At 40.5% G+C, this 17,339-nt stretch overlaps 1 protein-coding gene across 2 annotated transcripts in view; it reads right to left on the reverse strand.

The window, feature by feature from the left end:
- Nucleotides 1-1,985: 1,985 nt before the first annotated feature.
- Nucleotides 1,986-17,339, reverse strand: part of LOC142657922 (flavin-containing monooxygenase 5-like) — a 53,891-nt gene continuing 38,537 nt past the window's right edge. The window contains exons 5-9 of one of the 2 annotated variants that reach the window (XM_075833464.1): nt 14,680-14,879; nt 13,004-13,359; nt 9,891-9,963; nt 6,086-6,091; nt 1,986-2,980 (exon numbers count right to left, since the gene is read on the reverse strand). In XM_075833464.1, coding sequence (XP_075689579.1) covers nt 2,626-2,980; nt 6,086-6,091; nt 9,891-9,963; nt 13,004-13,359; nt 14,680-14,879 — 990 coding nt within the window. In that variant the 3' untranslated portion in view covers nt 1,986-2,625. Of the gene's footprint in view, nt 2,981-6,085; nt 6,092-8,136; nt 9,131-9,890; nt 9,964-13,003; nt 13,360-14,679; nt 14,880-17,339 lie in introns of those variants that run through there. The other variant, XM_075833463.1, reaches the window with a different exon arrangement.

A 17,339-nucleotide genomic window follows, 5' to 3' on the forward strand; every position in this document is an offset into this window, starting at 1 on the left:
ATGCTGGAGCAAGGCATTGCAACTGTATCTGAGGACGCAGATACAGTTGGAAGCGGGACCAGCGCGGTCCGCACTGTGTGGCAATGGGGGCCCCCCAAGCTTAGGGGCCCAGTCGCAACTGTGACTGTTGCGACCCCTATAACTACACCGCTGGTGGTGGGGTCCCATTCTGAAATCCCTGCCTTAGGCACCAAAACAGCTTGTTGCATCCCTGCAAACAAGACTTCTCTTGTACCTACTCTCTTTTCTCGAACTCACACCCTTAAATTCTTCAGCCGCTCACCAAAAACGTCACTTTTCTGACGCGCAGATAACCTGAACTACTCAAATATTGTGCTATATGTAGGCCAGGGGACTCAAACTCGGCCAGGTAAGTGGGAAGTTGACGAGCCGCATTACTTTCAAATTTGATACAATACTAAATTATTGTTAATCAATTAGTTATTTAAACTACTATAACACTATATTACTAGAATAATAATACTACATTACTATAATAATAATAATACTACATTACTATAATAATAGCGGTAGGTTTAAAATTTGAGATATTTCTCCACGTGCTTATTTCAACAATCCAGCTTTCCAGTTTAAGTGTCGCTAAATGCAGTCCGGCGGCTCAGTTAGCACACATGTCAAGATTGGGCAGCCACTTTTTAGATAGTACCGCAGTGCCCTCTGTGGATGCTGCCGCAGTGCCCTCTGTGGATGCTGCCGCAGTGCCCTCTGTGGATGCTGCCGCAGTGCCCTCTGTGGATAATGCAACACACCCCTAGATAAGGCCACAGTGCCCTCTGTAGATAAGGCCACAGTGCCCTCTGTAGATAAGGCCACAGTGCCCTCTGTAGATAAGGCCACAGTGCCCTCTGTAGATAAGGCCACAGTGCCCTCTGTAGATAAGGCCACAGTGCCCTCTGTAGATAAGGCCACAGTGCCCTCTGTAGATAAGGCCAAAGTGCCCTCTGTAGATAAGGCCACAGTGCCCTCTGTAGATAATGCCAGTGTCCTCTTCAGATACTGTCACACACCCACTTGTAGATAACGCCACAGTGCCCTCTGTAGAGGCTGCCACAGTGCCCTCTGTAGAGGCTGCCACAGTGCCCTCTGTAGAGGCTGCCAAAGTGCCCTCTGTGGAGGCTGCCAAAGTGCCCTCTGTAGAGGCTGACCCAGTGCCCTCTGTAGAGGCTGCCCCAGTGCCCTCTATAGAGGCTGCCCCAGTGCCCTCTGTAGAGGCTGCCCCAGTGATGTCAGGGGCTTGCCCAGAGCTGGAGTCCCAGGCAGAGCGCTAGTAGGCTCTTCCTGGGACTCCAGCTGTGCTCCTGACATCACTGGGACTCCTGCTCTGGGGAAGCCCCTGACATCATTGTCGATGTATGGACAGCGATGTCAGAGGCTTCCCCAGAGTCCCGGAGCAGAGCCGATAATAGCGCTCTGCCCGGGACTCCGCTCTGGGGAAGACCCTGACACACTGTCCATATATGGGCAGCGATGTCAGGGAATTCCACAGAGTCCCGGAGCAGAGCCGACACCAGCGCTCTGCTCGGGACTCTGGCTCTGGGGAAGCCCCAGATATCGCTGTTCATATGTGGACAGCGATGTCAGGGAATTCCACAGAGTCCAGGAGCAGAGCCGACACCAGCGCTCTGCTCCGCTCTGGGCAAGACCCTGACACACTGTCCATATATGGGCAGCGATGTCAGAGAATTCCACAGAGTCCCGGAGCAGAGTGCTCTGCCCGGGACTCCGGCTCTGGGGAAGCCCCAGACATCGCTGTTCATATGTGGACAGCGATGTCAGGGAATTCCACAGATTCCCGGAGCAGAGCCGATACTAGCGGCTCTGTGTCCCGCGGGCCGCAGATGACAGCCCCAGGGGCCGCATGCGGCCCGCGGGCTGCGTGCTTGAGACCCCTGGGCGGACGATGCTGTATTTATAAATAATAACTGACAAACTGAATATCGAAGTGACAATTTTATTTTTCAATTATCATGTTACAATGTTAATATATTTTCCATGCACATTAATCCTCAAAGCTGCTTCTTTTGATATAAATCCTGTATAGAATAATGCTGCATTTCATTTATGCAGTCACTTTATCATATAAGAGATAACTATTTAATAATAAAATAATGAATAATGTGGTTACTATTCATTTTTCATTTTAATGTGAAAGCAAGTGAATACAATATTATAGTAAACCTCCACCTTTGCCCAAAATGTGGTAACATTTTGTAATTTATAGTGATTTCCTTTTTCTCAGCCCATTTTAATCCCGTTGGACTTGAGAAATTGACAAGATGAAACTTCTGATATCCAGGTACATACATTTTTATTTTACTACTGACAAGGGGAAAGGAACAATCAATGACCAACTGTTTTCTATTAAGGCAGAATGTTGAGGAGTGCGAGACATGCTCGGATCCAGTGGAATATCTCCAACACTGATCTACAGTTTTAGTTACATTTCAAGCTGGCAACCTTTTTGGTCAGTTAAAAATTTTTACCAATTCAGAGGGTATAATAACGGCGGCATAGAGAAATTTTGACAAAGCAGTACTGCTTTAAATAACTCATAGGAGCAATTTATAGCAGAAAATGGTGAAGGTTCGAACAAGAAGAGACACTCTAAATATAGGCAAAATAAGCCGCTGCCAAGATAGCAAAGATGGCTGTTAATTTTAAAAGGAATGGTATTAGAGATTTGCTTTCCTCCGTTTCCATTGTGCAAATGCGAGTTTTAGTTGGTTTAACAATGCGTTCGCATTGAGTTAAAATGGCTTTCCTGGCTCCTGGCCATTTACCAGGCCCTGTCAGGCGATACTGGTAAGGTGTACAGGGCCCAAAAAACATCTGTGATGCAAGTTTAGGGTCTGTAATCCAGTACTGTAGGAGGCTGGGCTTGGCACCAAACTGAGAAGCAATTTCATCCATGTATTCCATGAAGTCAACCTGTATTGTGTGTCGTGGACTCTTCACATACCTTAAGTAAAAGAAGACGGGGACAATTATTCCATGTGAAAGATACAGGTCCTACTAAATAAAATCAACAACCAGGCAGAACTTCAAGGAATTAGAAAAACAGAATAAAATAAAAAATCTGTTTTCTTCCAAAAACAGTGCCAACACGGTGCACACATCTACTGGGTGGTATTGCAGCTCAACCCCGCTCCCTTCAATGAAGTACATCTAATAAAATTGACCACGTTATATGCTCTAACTGTGTAATATATAATTTCTTTGTATCCCCCTCAAGAAGTACAAACTGGCAATGTAGCTCTCAGTCTCAGACCAAAAAAAGTTGTGCACTTCTGGTTTCTCTAAACAGTATAGAAATGTTGTCTGTCTATCTATCTATCTATCTATCTATCTATCTATCTATCTATCTATCTATCTATCTATCTATCTATCTATCTATCTATCTATCTATCTATCTATCTAATATCTATCTATCTATCTATCTATCTATCTATCTATCTATCTATCTATCTATCTATCTATCTATCTATCTATCTATCTATCTATCTATCTATCTATCTATCTATCTACCCACCCATCCATCCATCCATCCATCCATCCATCCATCTATCTATCTATCTATCTATCTATCTATCTATCTATCTATCTATCTATCTATCTATCTATCTATCTATCTATCTATCTATCTATCCCTCTTAATAATATGATATTATATATGACATTAATATTGAATTGATTTGATAACTAATGACTTACCGTCTAGCCATTTCTCCTTTCGTCATAGATATTTCCTGAATCATAGATTCTGCCGAAGGCACTTTGCACAGTCCTAGAACAAAAATGAAAACACCAAAGTGGATGCGATTTATCAAAGTAGTCCAAAAGATAAGTGAAGTAGCTGCCCATTGATGACAGTAATCTTGCTGCCTTTTTTTTTTCAAGTGGCTTCTTATTTATGTGGTGCTTAATAGCCATTTTTGTCAATTTAGTAACGGTATTACATTTGTACTGTTAGGGTATGTTCAAACGCTTAACAAAAAACGGCTGAAAATACGAAGCTGTTTTCAAGGGAAAACAGCCCATGATTTTCAGCCGTTGTTCAAATCTCATCCACTCTGCTGCTACTGTATAACACTGTGGATTTTCCACAATGAAATCCATTGTGGAAAATCTGCAGTGTTTATGCTACTTGTGGACATACCCTAAGGCTATGTTCACACATGGCGGATACGCTGCATAAAAGCACAAAGTGTATCTGCCCTGAGAGCTGCAGAGAATTCCGGCCGAAAAACCTCACCTAATTGTGGGGAAGTTTTTCGGCCGGAATATCCGTTGTGGAAAACCTCACATAAAAAAAATGTTTAATATTTACGTAGCCATGGTGACGCGTCTCTCCGCCGTTCTACAGCCCGGCCCCCTGGGATGACATTTCATACCATGTGACTGCTGCAGCCTGTGATTGGCTGCAGCAGTCTCATGGGATGAAATGTCCGAGGTGGACACACATGCTCAGTCTTGCTTCTCTCTGCTCCACTGGGTATGCGAGGAATTGCTGGTGTAGTGAGACGGCTGCCTCTGAAGCTGCAGCGTCTGCTTGTTAGAGGAGATGTTGAGCAAGTGACAAGAGAGTGACGCAGCGTTACTGCAATTGCGCTTGCTTAGTATCTCCTCTGACAAGCAGAAAAGATGCTGCCGTTTCAGAGGCAGCCAGCTCACCACATTAGGAATTCCTCCGCATACTCAGTCGTGCAGAGAGAGAAGCAATACTGAGCATGCGTGTCCACCGTGGCACGTTTACCGAGGTGGACACAAAAAGGCTATTTAATAGAAACAGCAGGTGGCGCGACGCTAACATTATTTCTAAAATATCTGGTGATATAAGCGTTTTTTTAAGTGTAAATACAAAAAGTTTTCATAATTAGGACTTGATTTAACTATAAACAAGAAGATAATATGAATTAAAAAAAAACAAACAAGCAGAAAAAGGAAAAGCAAATCCACCATAGTCCCTACACAACTATGCTTCAAGTCATTAGCAAAAATCTAATATCCAATGACTACGTTATATTTATTAAAGGAACTATTTTTTATCTCGGCCCCAGTTTGGAAAGTACACCTGGTAAAGGGTAGGACAGGAATTCCTCTATTGCCAGGTGCTTTCACGCCAAACTATCTTCTCCGATCCTGGCCCCAGTTGTGTCAGGTGACCGCATTGTGACTGCCCAATTCCTACAGCGTCTTTTATGTGGAACGGAAGACACATTTGCTATCCATTCCTATGAGACTCACATTGAGCATCTGTTAACATGCTAACTTTATTCTGCTGGTCAGAATCTTTTGGATTATGTGAGGTAACCAAAAACAGCAAAAACCGCAGCTTTATTTATTTATTTTTACTGTGTTCCCCATGTGGGATAAATTATGTTATATTTCAAAAGTTCTGACATTTTTCCTTTTAATATTTTTTGTGTATATTGTTTAAAAAGTTTTATTTTATTTTATTTTAGTCCAACTAGGGGACTGCATGTGAACCTTATATCGCTTGCACAATACATAGCAATACTTATGTCTTGCAGTGTATTTTATACATATACAGCATCCAATGAAGCATCCCACAAAGCCCCGGATTCATACGGAATTTGCAAAAGCAAAAAGGAAAACTCCAAATGAAATCCTAGGCATACAGAGGTACAGTAGAGCCCAACAGAAGTCTGTAGATGTCATATTACATCCCCATACAAAGAGGTTGTACGGAACAGTAATGCATCCATTTCCTTGAGACCTATAGCTTTCACTCTTAAAGGAAGGGTGTCGCGAAAAAAAAAATGTTTATATCAATTTGCTTTTAGTGTTTTATGAAAAAAATTTTTCTTTATTTGTGTGTTTGTGTTTCACTTTTTTTTATTTTCTGACTTTTTCTTCTCTATGGGGGCTGCCATCTTTTTTTTCATCTCTGTATGTGTCGATTAACGGCACATACATCCCCATAGAGAATGCGAATGGGAGCTGTTCGCATTCACTATGGTGTACGCCGTCTGTGTGGGAACGGCGCATGCACCGCTCCCACACAGTCCAAATGGAAGGTCTTCGGCCGAGCGACATCCGGCGCCATTTTCTTGTGGACCGGAAGCCGCGGCCGGACAGTAAGATTACTACTTCCGGTCACGGCTTCCGGACATGTGTTCTGAAGCAAGCACTAGGAGCGGTGGGAGCAGACGGAGCGGACGGAGCGGAGGGAGCGGCGGCAGCAGAAGCAGGTAAGTTATGTCTGTGTTTATTCGTGTTTTACTGTGTGATTACCACTGTATGTAAGCCTACTACACTGTGTATTCGCTCAAAAAATGGCGACACACAGTGTAGGAGGTTTGAACATTCAATCCCCTCCTTTCTCCCGGCACTAGCCAGGATAAAGGAGGGGGGATTGTTTGAGGATGCTAGAGTGAGTGTGTCTTCTCAAATTTTGCAGCATAAAGCAATGTGGTTGCTTTACCACATGCCAATGCTGCAATTTTGGGAATTGCTCCCTCTAGTGACCAGCACAGGGAAATGTTATAAATTAGAATCTAATTTATAATATTTCCTGACTCGTGAAAAAATTAAAAAAATTAGAACAATGTTTAATCATTTATACACTAACTGTTTAACTAAAAAAAGAAAAAAAAATTCTAGCGACACATTCCCTTTAAAGCTACAGTGCAATCGAGGGCTAAACGTGTTATTTGATGTCTATACAGGGAGATTTATATTGATGCCATGCTTTATATCTTTGCTGAACCAAAGTTGGTGACAGATTTAAAGAAATATGATTGTATTGCAAGACATACTTATGCACATTTGTTCTTCTACAATGGGCTATCTGCTGTGCTCACCTTTGAAAACTCTTGTGGCCCATCGAGACTGAAGCTCTGAAATAGGCATGATTGCACCAATAGGCTGAATAAGGCCAATGAAGGCAACAGTTGGCTTTTCCAACAGTGGTGGAAATACATATTTGTACAATGATATGTGATTTTGTTCTACTTTAAGGTCAGGATCTTCAAAAAATGGGAAGGAAAAACTGTATCCAGTAGCAAAAAACACAACATCAATATTTTTCTCCACGGTGCCATCATCAAAAATGACATCTCTCTCTGTGAACTCCTTCACATTGGGTTTCACAAGAACCTTTCCTGAGATTATTCGATTAGGAAGGTCATCGTTAATAGTTGGGTGTTGGCTGAGAATTCTAAATACAAATACATGAAATTTAAATGAAAAATTGTTCCAAATGAAATGTAAAAACATAATAAAAGAATACGGTAAAGCTGGGTTCACACATAACGTATTTGCTGTGGAATTTTGTTTGCAGAATTCACATTGAAATTCCACAACAAATAGCATGTCATAGATTTTCAAATCTGCACCATGAGATATCTGTTGCAGATTTTTGCTGTAATGTAGTGGTCAAATCTACATCTAAACCAATAATGCGGTGGATTTATGTGTGGATTTTATGGCTAGTTCCATAGTGTATTTTATACGATATGTATCAACCCAGCCTCAAGATAGGGACAGAATAATGAAGGAAAAGTGCATGAGGCCGGATTCACATGAGCGTGTGCGTTTTGCGCGCGCAAAAAATGCTGCGTTTTGCGCGCACAAAAGGTCCATATATGGGCAGCGATGTCAGGGAATTCCACAGAGTCCCGGAGCAGAGCCGACACCAGCGCTCTGCTCGGGACTCTGGCTCTGGGGAAGCCCCAGATATCGCTGTTCATATGTGGACAGCGATGTCAGGGAATTCCACAGAGTCCAGGAGCAGAGCCGACACCAGCGCTCTGCTCCGCTCTGGGCAAGACCCTGACACACTGTCCATATATGGGCAGCGATGTCAGAGAATTCCACAGAGTCCCGGAGCAGAGTGCTCTGCCCGGGACTCCGGCTCTGGGGAAGCCCCAGACATCGCTGTTCATATGTGGACAGCGATGTCAGGGAATTCCACAGATTCCCGGAGCAGAGCCGATACTAGCGGCTCTGTGTCCCGCGGGCCGCAGATGACAGCCCCAGGGGCCGCATGCGGCCCGCGGGCTGCGTGCTTGAGACCCCTGGGCGGACGATGCTGTATTTATAAATAATAACTGACAAACTGAATATCGAAGTGACAATTTTATTTTTCAATTATCATGTTACAATGTTAATATATTTTCCATGCACATTAATCCTCAAAGCTGCTTCTTTTGATATAAATCCTGTATAGAATAATGCTGCATTTCATTTATGCAGTCACTTTATCATATAAGAGATAACTATTTAATAATAAAATAATGAATAATGTGGTTACTATTCATTTTTCATTTTAATGTGAAAGCAAGTGAATACAATATTATAGTAAACCTCCACCTTTGCCCAAAATGTGGTAACATTTTGTAATTTATAGTGATTTCCTTTTTCTCAGCCCATTTTAATCCCGTTGGACTTGAGAAATTGACAAGATGAAACTTCTGATATCCAGGTACATACATTTTTATTTTACTACTGACAAGGGGAAAGGAACAATCAATGACCAACTGTTTTCTATTAAGGCAGAATGTTGAGGAGTGCGAGACATGCTCGGATCCAGTGGAATATCTCCAACACTGATCTACAGTTTTAGTTACATTTCAAGCTGGCAACCTTTTTGGTCAGTTAAAAATTTTTACCAATTCAGAGGGTATAATAACGGCGGCATAGAGAAATTTTGACAAAGCAGTACTGCTTTAAATAACTCATAGGAGCAATTTATAGCAGAAAATGGTGAAGGTTCGAACAAGAAGAGACACTCTAAATATAGGCAAAATAAGCCGCTGCCAAGATAGCAAAGATGGCTGTTAATTTTAAAAGGAATGGTATTAGAGATTTGCTTTCCTCCGTTTCCATTGTGCAAATGCGAGTTTTAGTTGGTTTAACAATGCGTTCGCATTGAGTTAAAATGGCTTTCCTGGCTCCTGGCCATTTACCAGGCCCTGTCAGGCGATACTGGTAAGGTGTACAGGGCCCAAAAAACATCTGTGATGCAAGTTTAGGGTCTGTAATCCAGTACTGTAGGAGGCTGGGCTTGGCACCAAACTGAGAAGCAATTTCATCCATGTATTCCATGAAGTCAACCTGTATTGTGTGTCGTGGACTCTTCACATACCTTAAGTAAAAGAAGACGGGGACAATTATTCCATGTGAAAGATACAGGTCCTACTAAATAAAATCAACAACCAGGCAGAACTTCAAGGAATTAGAAAAACAGAATAAAATAAAAAATCTGTTTTCTTCCAAAAACAGTGCCAACACGGTGCACACATCTACTGGGTGGTATTGCAGCTCAACCCCGCTCCCTTCAATGAAGTACATCTAATAAAATTGACCACGTTATATGCTCTAACTGTGTAATATATAATTTCTTTGTATCCCCCTCAAGAAGTACAAACTGGCAATGTAGCTCTCAGTCTCAGACCAAAAAAAGTTGTGCACTTCTGGTTTCTCTAAACAGTATAGAAATGTTGTCTGTCTATCTATCTATCTATCTATCTATCTATCTATCTATCTATCTATCTATCTATCTATCTATCTATCTATCTATCTATCTAATATCTATCTATCTATCTATCTATCTATCTATCTATCTATCTATCTATCTATCTATCTATCTATCTATCTATCTATCTATCTATCTATCTATCTATCTATCTATCTATCTATCTATCTACCCACCCATCCATCCATCCATCCATCCATCCATCCATCCATCTATCTATCTATCTATCTATCTATCTATCTATCTATCTATCTATCTATCTATCTATCTATCTATCTATCTATCTATCTATCTATCTATCTATCCCTCTTAATAATATGATATTATATATGACATTAATATTGAATTGATTTGATAACTAATGACTTACCGTCTAGCCATTTCTCCTTTCGTCATAGATATTTCCTGAATCATAGATTCTGCCGAAGGCACTTTGCACAGTCCTAGAACAAAAATGAAAACACCAAAGTGGATGCGATTTATCAAAGTAGTCCAAAAGATAAGTGAAGTAGCTGCCCATTGATGACAGTAATCTTGCTGCCTTTTTTTTTTCAAGTGGCTTCTTATTTATGTGGTGCTTAATAGCCATTTTTGTCAATTTAGTAACGGTATTACATTTGTACTGTTAGGGTATGTTCAAACGCTTAACAAAAAACGGCTGAAAATACGAAGCTGTTTTCAAGGGAAAACAGCCCATGATTTTCAGCCGTTGTTCAAATCTCATCCACTCTGCTGCTACTGTATAACACTGTGGATTTTCCACAATGAAATCCATTGTGGAAAATCTGCAGTGTTTATGCTACTTGTGGACATACCCTAAGGCTATGTTCACACATGGCGGATACGCTGCATAAAAGCACAAAGTGTATCTGCCCTGAGAGCTGCAGAGAATTCCGGCCGAAAAACCTCACCTAATTGTGGGGAAGTTTTTCGGCCGGAATATCCGTTGTGGAAAACCTCACATAAAAAAAATGTTTAATATTTACGTAGCCATGGTGACGCGTCTCTCCGCCGTTCTACAGCCCGGCCCCCTGGGATGACATTTCATACCATGTGACTGCTGCAGCCTGTGATTGGCTGCAGCAGTCTCATGGGATGAAATGTCCGAGGTGGACACACATGCTCAGTCTTGCTTCTCTCTGCTCCACTGGGTATGCGAGGAATTGCTGGTGTAGTGAGACGGCTGCCTCTGAAGCTGCAGCGTCTGCTTGTTAGAGGAGATGTTGAGCAAGTGACAAGAGAGTGACGCAGCGTTACTGCAATTGCGCTTGCTTAGTATCTCCTCTGACAAGCAGAAAAGATGCTGCCGTTTCAGAGGCAGCCAGCTCACCACATTAGGAATTCCTCCGCATACTCAGTCGTGCAGAGAGAGAAGCAATACTGAGCATGCGTGTCCACCGTGGCACGTTTACCGAGGTGGACACAAAAAGGCTATTTAATAGAAACAGCAGGTGGCGCGACGCTAACATTATTTCTAAAATATCTGGTGATATAAGCGTTTTTTTAAGTGTAAATACAAAAAGTTTTCATAATTAGGACTTGATTTAACTATAAACAAGAAGATAATATGAATTAAAAAAAAACAAACAAGCAGAAAAAGGAAAAGCAAATCCACCATAGTCCCTACACAACTATGCTTCAAGTCATTAGCAAAAATCTAATATCCAATGACTACGTTATATTTATTAAAGGAACTATTTTTTATCTCGGCCCCAGTTTGGAAAGTACACCTGGTAAAGGGTAGGACAGGAATTCCTCTATTGCCAGGTGCTTTCACGCCAAACTATCTTCTCCGATCCTGGCCCCAGTTGTGTCAGGTGACCGCATTGTGACTGCCCAATTCCTACAGCGTCTTTTATGTGGAACGGAAGACACATTTGCTATCCATTCCTATGAGACTCACATTGAGCATCTGTTAACATGCTAACTTTATTCTGCTGGTCAGAATCTTTTGGATTATGTGAGGTAACCAAAAACAGCAAAAACCGCAGCTTTATTTATTTATTTTTACTGTGTTCCCCATGTGGGATAAATTATGTTATATTTCAAAAGTTCTGACATTTTTCCTTTTAATATTTTTTGTGTATATTGTTTAAAAAGTTTTATTTTATTTTATTTTAGTCCAACTAGGGGACTGCATGTGAACCTTATATCGCTTGCACAATACATAGCAATACTTATGTCTTGCAGTGTATTTTATACATATACAGCATCCAATGAAGCATCCCACAAAGCCCCGGATTCATACGGAATTTGCAAAAGCAAAAAGGAAAACTCCAAATGAAATCCTAGGCATACAGAGGTACAGTAGAGCCCAACAGAAGTCTGTAGATGTCATATTACATCCCCATACAAAGAGGTTGTACGGAACAGTAATGCATCCATTTCCTTGAGACCTATAGCTTTCACTCTTAAAGGAAGGGTGTCGCGAAAAAAAAAATGTTTATATCAATTTGCTTTTAGTGTTTTATGAAAAAAATTTTTCTTTATTTGTGTGTTTGTGTTTCACTTTTTTTTATTTTCTGACTTTTTCTTCTCTATGGGGGCTGCCATCTTTTTTTTCATCTCTGTATGTGTCGATTAACGGCACATACATCCCCATAGAGAATGCGAATGGGAGCTGTTCGCATTCACTATGGTGTACGCCGTCTGTGTGGGAACGGCGCATGCACCGCTCCCACACAGTCCAAATGGAAGGTCTTCGGCCGAGCGACATCCGGCGCCATTTTCTTGTGGACCGGAAGCCGCGGCCGGACAGTAAGATTACTACTTCCGGTCACGGCTTCCGGACATGTGTTCTGAAGCAAGCACTAGGAGCGGTGGGAGCAGACGGAGCGGACGGAGCGGAGGGAGCGGCGGCAGCAGAAGCAGGTAAGTTATGTCTGTGTTTATTCGTGTTTTACTGTGTGATTACCACTGTATGTAAGCCTACTACACTGTGTATTCGCTCAAAAAATGGCGACACACAGTGTAGGAGGTTTGAACATTCAATCCCCTCCTTTCTCCCGGCACTAGCCAGGATAAAGGAGGGGGGATTGTTTGAGGATGCTAGAGTGAGTGTGTCTTCTCAAATTTTGCAGCATAAAGCAATGTGGTTGCTTTACCACATGCCAATGCTGCAATTTTGGGAATTGCTCCCTCTAGTGACCAGCACAGGGAAATGTTATAAATTAGAATCTAATTTATAATATTTCCTGACTCGTGAAAAAATTAAAAAAATTAGAACAATGTTTAATCATTTATACACTAACTGTTTAACTAAAAAAAGAAAAAAAAATTCTAGCGACACATTCCCTTTAAAGCTACAGTGCAATCGAGGGCTAAACGTGTTATTTGATGTCTATACAGGGAGATTTATATTGATGCCATGCTTTATATCTTTGCTGAACCAAAGTTGGTGACAGATTTAAAGAAATATGATTGTATTGCAAGACATACTTATGCACATTTGTTCTTCTACAATGGGCTATCTGCTGTGCTCACCTTTGAAAACTCTTGTGGCCCATCGAGACTGAAGCTCTGAAATAGGCATGATTGCACCAATAGGCTGAATAAGGCCAATGAAGGCAACAGTTGGCTTTTCCAACAGTGGTGGAAATACATATTTGTACAATGATATGTGATTTTGTTCTACTTTAAGGTCAGGATCTTCAAAAAATGGGAAGGAAAAACTGTATCCAGTAGCAAAAAACACAACATCAATATTTTTCTCCACGGTGCCATCATCAAAAATGACATCTCTCTCTGTGAACTCCTTCACATTGGGTTTCACAAGAACCTTTCCTGAGATTATTCGATTAGGAAGGTCATCGTTAATAGTTGGGTGTTGGCTGAGAATTCTAAATACAAATACATGAAATTTAAATGAAAAATTGTTCCAAATGAAATGTAAAAACATAATAAAAGAATACGGTAAAGCTGGGTTCACACATAACGTATTTGCTGTGGAATTTTGTTTGCAGAATTCACATTGAAATTCCACAACAAATAGCATGTCATAGATTTTCAAATCTGCACCATGAGATATCTGTTGCAGATTTTTGCTGTAATGTAGTGGTCAAATCTACATCTAAACCAATAATGCGGTGGATTTATGTGTGGATTTTATGGCTAGTTCCATAGTGTATTTTATACGATATGTATCAACCCAGCCTCAAGATAGGGACAGAATAATGAAGGAAAAGTGCATGAGGCCGGATTCACATGAGCGTGTGCGTTTTGCGCGCGCAAAAAATGCTGCGTTTTGCGCGCACAAAAGGTCCTTAACAGCTCTGTGTGTCATCAGCATATGATGCGTGGCTACGTGATTTTCGCTCAGCTGCCATCATTATGACACTCTGTTTATATGTTTGTAAACAGAAAAGCACGTGGTCCTTTTCTGTTTTCATTCATAGTTTTTACTACAGTTGCGCGAATCACGCGTGTCACACGGAAGTGCTTCCGCATGCTGTGATTTTTACACACCCATTGACTTCAATGGGTGCGTGATGCGCGAAAAACGGCCAAAGATAGGACATGTCGTGAGTTTTACGCAGCGCCCATACGCTGCGTGAAAATCACTGACAGTCTAAACGGCCCCATTGACTAACATAGGTGCGGACGTATTACACGTTCCTCTGAATAAGCCCTAAGGGTGATTTCACACGCAGCAGATTCATCTGAATAGGGTTCTTTCTGCAACAGGTGCATGGATTTCTGCAAGTTCTCTTCAGATGAATGGACTTGATTTTCAGTCGCAGAAAATTTCTACAAAAAAAAAAATTGCCCACGTGTAATTGCACTCTTATGGGCTTGTCCACACGCAACGGAATTGCGGCAGAAAATTTCTGCCGCAATTCCGTTGAAAGTAGCAGACATTCTGCTGTGGGAAAAAACGCACCTGGGGTTTTCTCAATGCTGGGAGATGGTGACATGTCCTCTGAAAAAGGCAGCAATTGAGTCCACTTTCTGCAGCAGGAATTGACATGCTGCAGTACAAAAAATACGCACCGCAGGTGGATGAGATTTGTTAGATCTCACCCAAGTTGCTGCTACTGTATTCTGCTGCCTATTTTCCGTCCGCAATTCAGGACGGAAAATATGCAGCAATTTCGCTACGTGTGGACAAGCCCTATCTGTATTTCCAATTCCTTTGCAGTTGGTAGATTAACATATATTACCTGTGTTTGGGCTTTAAGCCAAAATTCTCATGATTAAAACGGCCATTCATTTTTTTTTCTGCCCATTTGTTCAACATATCTGTGGTCATGCATTGTTTAATAAGCAGACGACATCGACTGTACAGAACTACATCTAGTGGATATCCTTCATCGGCTACACGGTTGACAACCCATGCACCTCTCCTAGTACTGAGGTAGACCTGTTGAGAAAATTAATAATACAGAAAACTGAATTGACAATAATCTGAATATTAAAGGGGTTTTCTGACCCTTAAAAAATATTTAAGTAGTTTCAAATGAAAAAATAAAATAAAGATAAAAATAAATAATATACTAACCTTATAAATATACTTTTCCTGTGCTCTCAGTCGTGATGGTCCTTCCCTTCTTCCTGCCAGTCACCGGCCATAGCGGTGATGTGCTTTCTACCACTGCAGGCCCGCTATGTAATACCAGACCACACTGCATTGTGCTGAGGCAGGGACCAAAGCCACTGGTAGCACAGGAACAGTGTGAATTTAAAAGGTAAGCATATTTCACATTTTAGAATTTAAACCATATCATTATTTTTCGGGGCTACCTTAACCCCTTCAGGACACAACCTGTTTTGAACTTCAGGACACAGCCAATATGTTAAAATATGACGTGTTACTTTATGTGGTAATAACTTGGAATGCTTTTACCTATCCAAGTGATTCTGAGATTGTTTTCTCGTGACGGATTTGACTTTATGTTAGTAAATTGTGAAAAACACGAAAATTGTAAGAAAATGTGCAAAAATTTGCATTTTTCTAAATTTAAATGTATATGCTTGTAAGACAGTAGTAAGATAGTAATACCACACAAAATAGTTACTGGTTAACATTTCCCATATGTCTTCTTTATGTTTGCATCATTTTTTTGAACGTCCTTTTATTTTTCTAGGACGTTACAAGACTTAGCACTTTAGCAGCAATTTCTCACATTTTTACGAAAATTTCAAAAGGCAATTTTTTTAGAGACCAGTTCAGTTCTGAAGTGGCTTTGAGGGGCTTATATATTAGAACCCCCCATCACCCCATTTTAAAAAATGCACCCCTCAAAGTATTCAAAACAGTATTCAGAAAGTTTCTTAACCCCTGAAAGATAAAAATTTCATTTTTTTGCCGAAATTCATTTGTAATAAAAAAATTAAAATAAAATAAATAAAATGGTTTATCTCAGAAGGTTTACCTGAGAAATGCAACTCAACATTTATTGGCCAGATACTTATGTTTTTAGAAATATCCCACATATAGCCCTAGTGTGCTAATGGACTGAAACAACGGCCTCAGAAGCAAAGGAGTACCTAGAAGATTTTGGAGCCTCCTTTTTTTTTTAGAATTAATTTTAGGCACTGTGTCAGGTTTAAAGAGGTCTTGTGTTGCCAAAACAGTGGAAACCCCCCAAAAGTGACCCCATTTTGGAAACTGCACCCCTCAAGGAATTTATCTAGGGGTAAAGTTAGCATTTTGATTACACAAGTTTTTTTGGCAAATGTATTGGATTTAGTCTGTAAAAATGAAAATCGACATTTTTCTGAAAAAAACCCAGAAATTTTTACATTTTACAAGCAATAAAGGAGACAATGCACCCCAACATTTGTAAATCAATTTCTCCCGATTACGGCAATATCCCATAAGTGGTAATAAACTGCTGTTTTGACCCACGGCAGGGCTCAGAAGGGAAGGAACGCCATTTGGATTTTGGAGCGCAGATTTTGCTGGAATTGCTTTCGGTGCCATGTCGCGTTTGCAAAGCCCCTGAGGAACCAAAACAGTGGAAACAGCCCCATAGTGACCCCATTTGGCAAACTATACACCTTAAGAAATCTATCTATGGGTATAGTGAGCATTTAGACTCCACAGGTCTTTTGCAGAGTTTATTAGAATTAGGCAGTGAAAATGAATATCAATTTTTTTTTCAACTAAAATGATGAATATTTTCATTTTCACAAGGGATGAAGGAGAAAAAGCACCACAACATTTGTAAAGCAATTTCTTCCGAGTACGGCAATATGCCACATGTGCTCATAAATGTTTTTTTCATTAGAAATGAATTAACCCTTTCAGGACTAATCCATTTTTTGCTTTTTCATTTTGGTTTCTCACACCCCGCCTTCCAAGAGCCATAACTTTTTTCTTTTAACATCAATAGAGTGATGTAAGGGCATTTTTTGTGAAAGGAGTTGTAGTTTCTATTGACACCATTTAAAGTACCATTTAATGTACTGGGAAACTGAATACAAATTCTTTGCGGGCTGTTATTGGAAAATATTGTGATTCCTCCATTGCTTTTTGGGTTTCGTTTTTACGACTTCAACCATGCAATAAAAACTACAACTTAACTTTATTCTGTGGCTCAATACGACTAAGGTGATACCAAATTTATAGAGTTTTTTTTATATTTAACTACTTTTACAAAGAAAAAACTATTTGTTAAAAGAAAAATAGTTTTGTTTCACCACAGTTCGAGAGCCATAACGTTTTCATTTTTGTGGTCGATTGAGCGGTGTGAGTTTTTTTTTTTTTGCAGGCGGAGCGTCAGTTTATATGGGTATAATTTTTTGGTACATACAAATTTGTAATCACTTTTTATTACATTTTTTTTCAGAGCTAAGGTGACCAAAAAACAGCGATTTT

Source organism: Rhinoderma darwinii, chromosome 7 (assembly GCF_050947455.1).
Source record: "Rhinoderma darwinii isolate aRhiDar2 chromosome 7, aRhiDar2.hap1, whole genome shotgun sequence".
In the NCBI taxonomy this organism is placed as follows: Eukaryota; Metazoa; Chordata; class Amphibia; order Anura; family Rhinodermatidae; genus Rhinoderma; species Rhinoderma darwinii.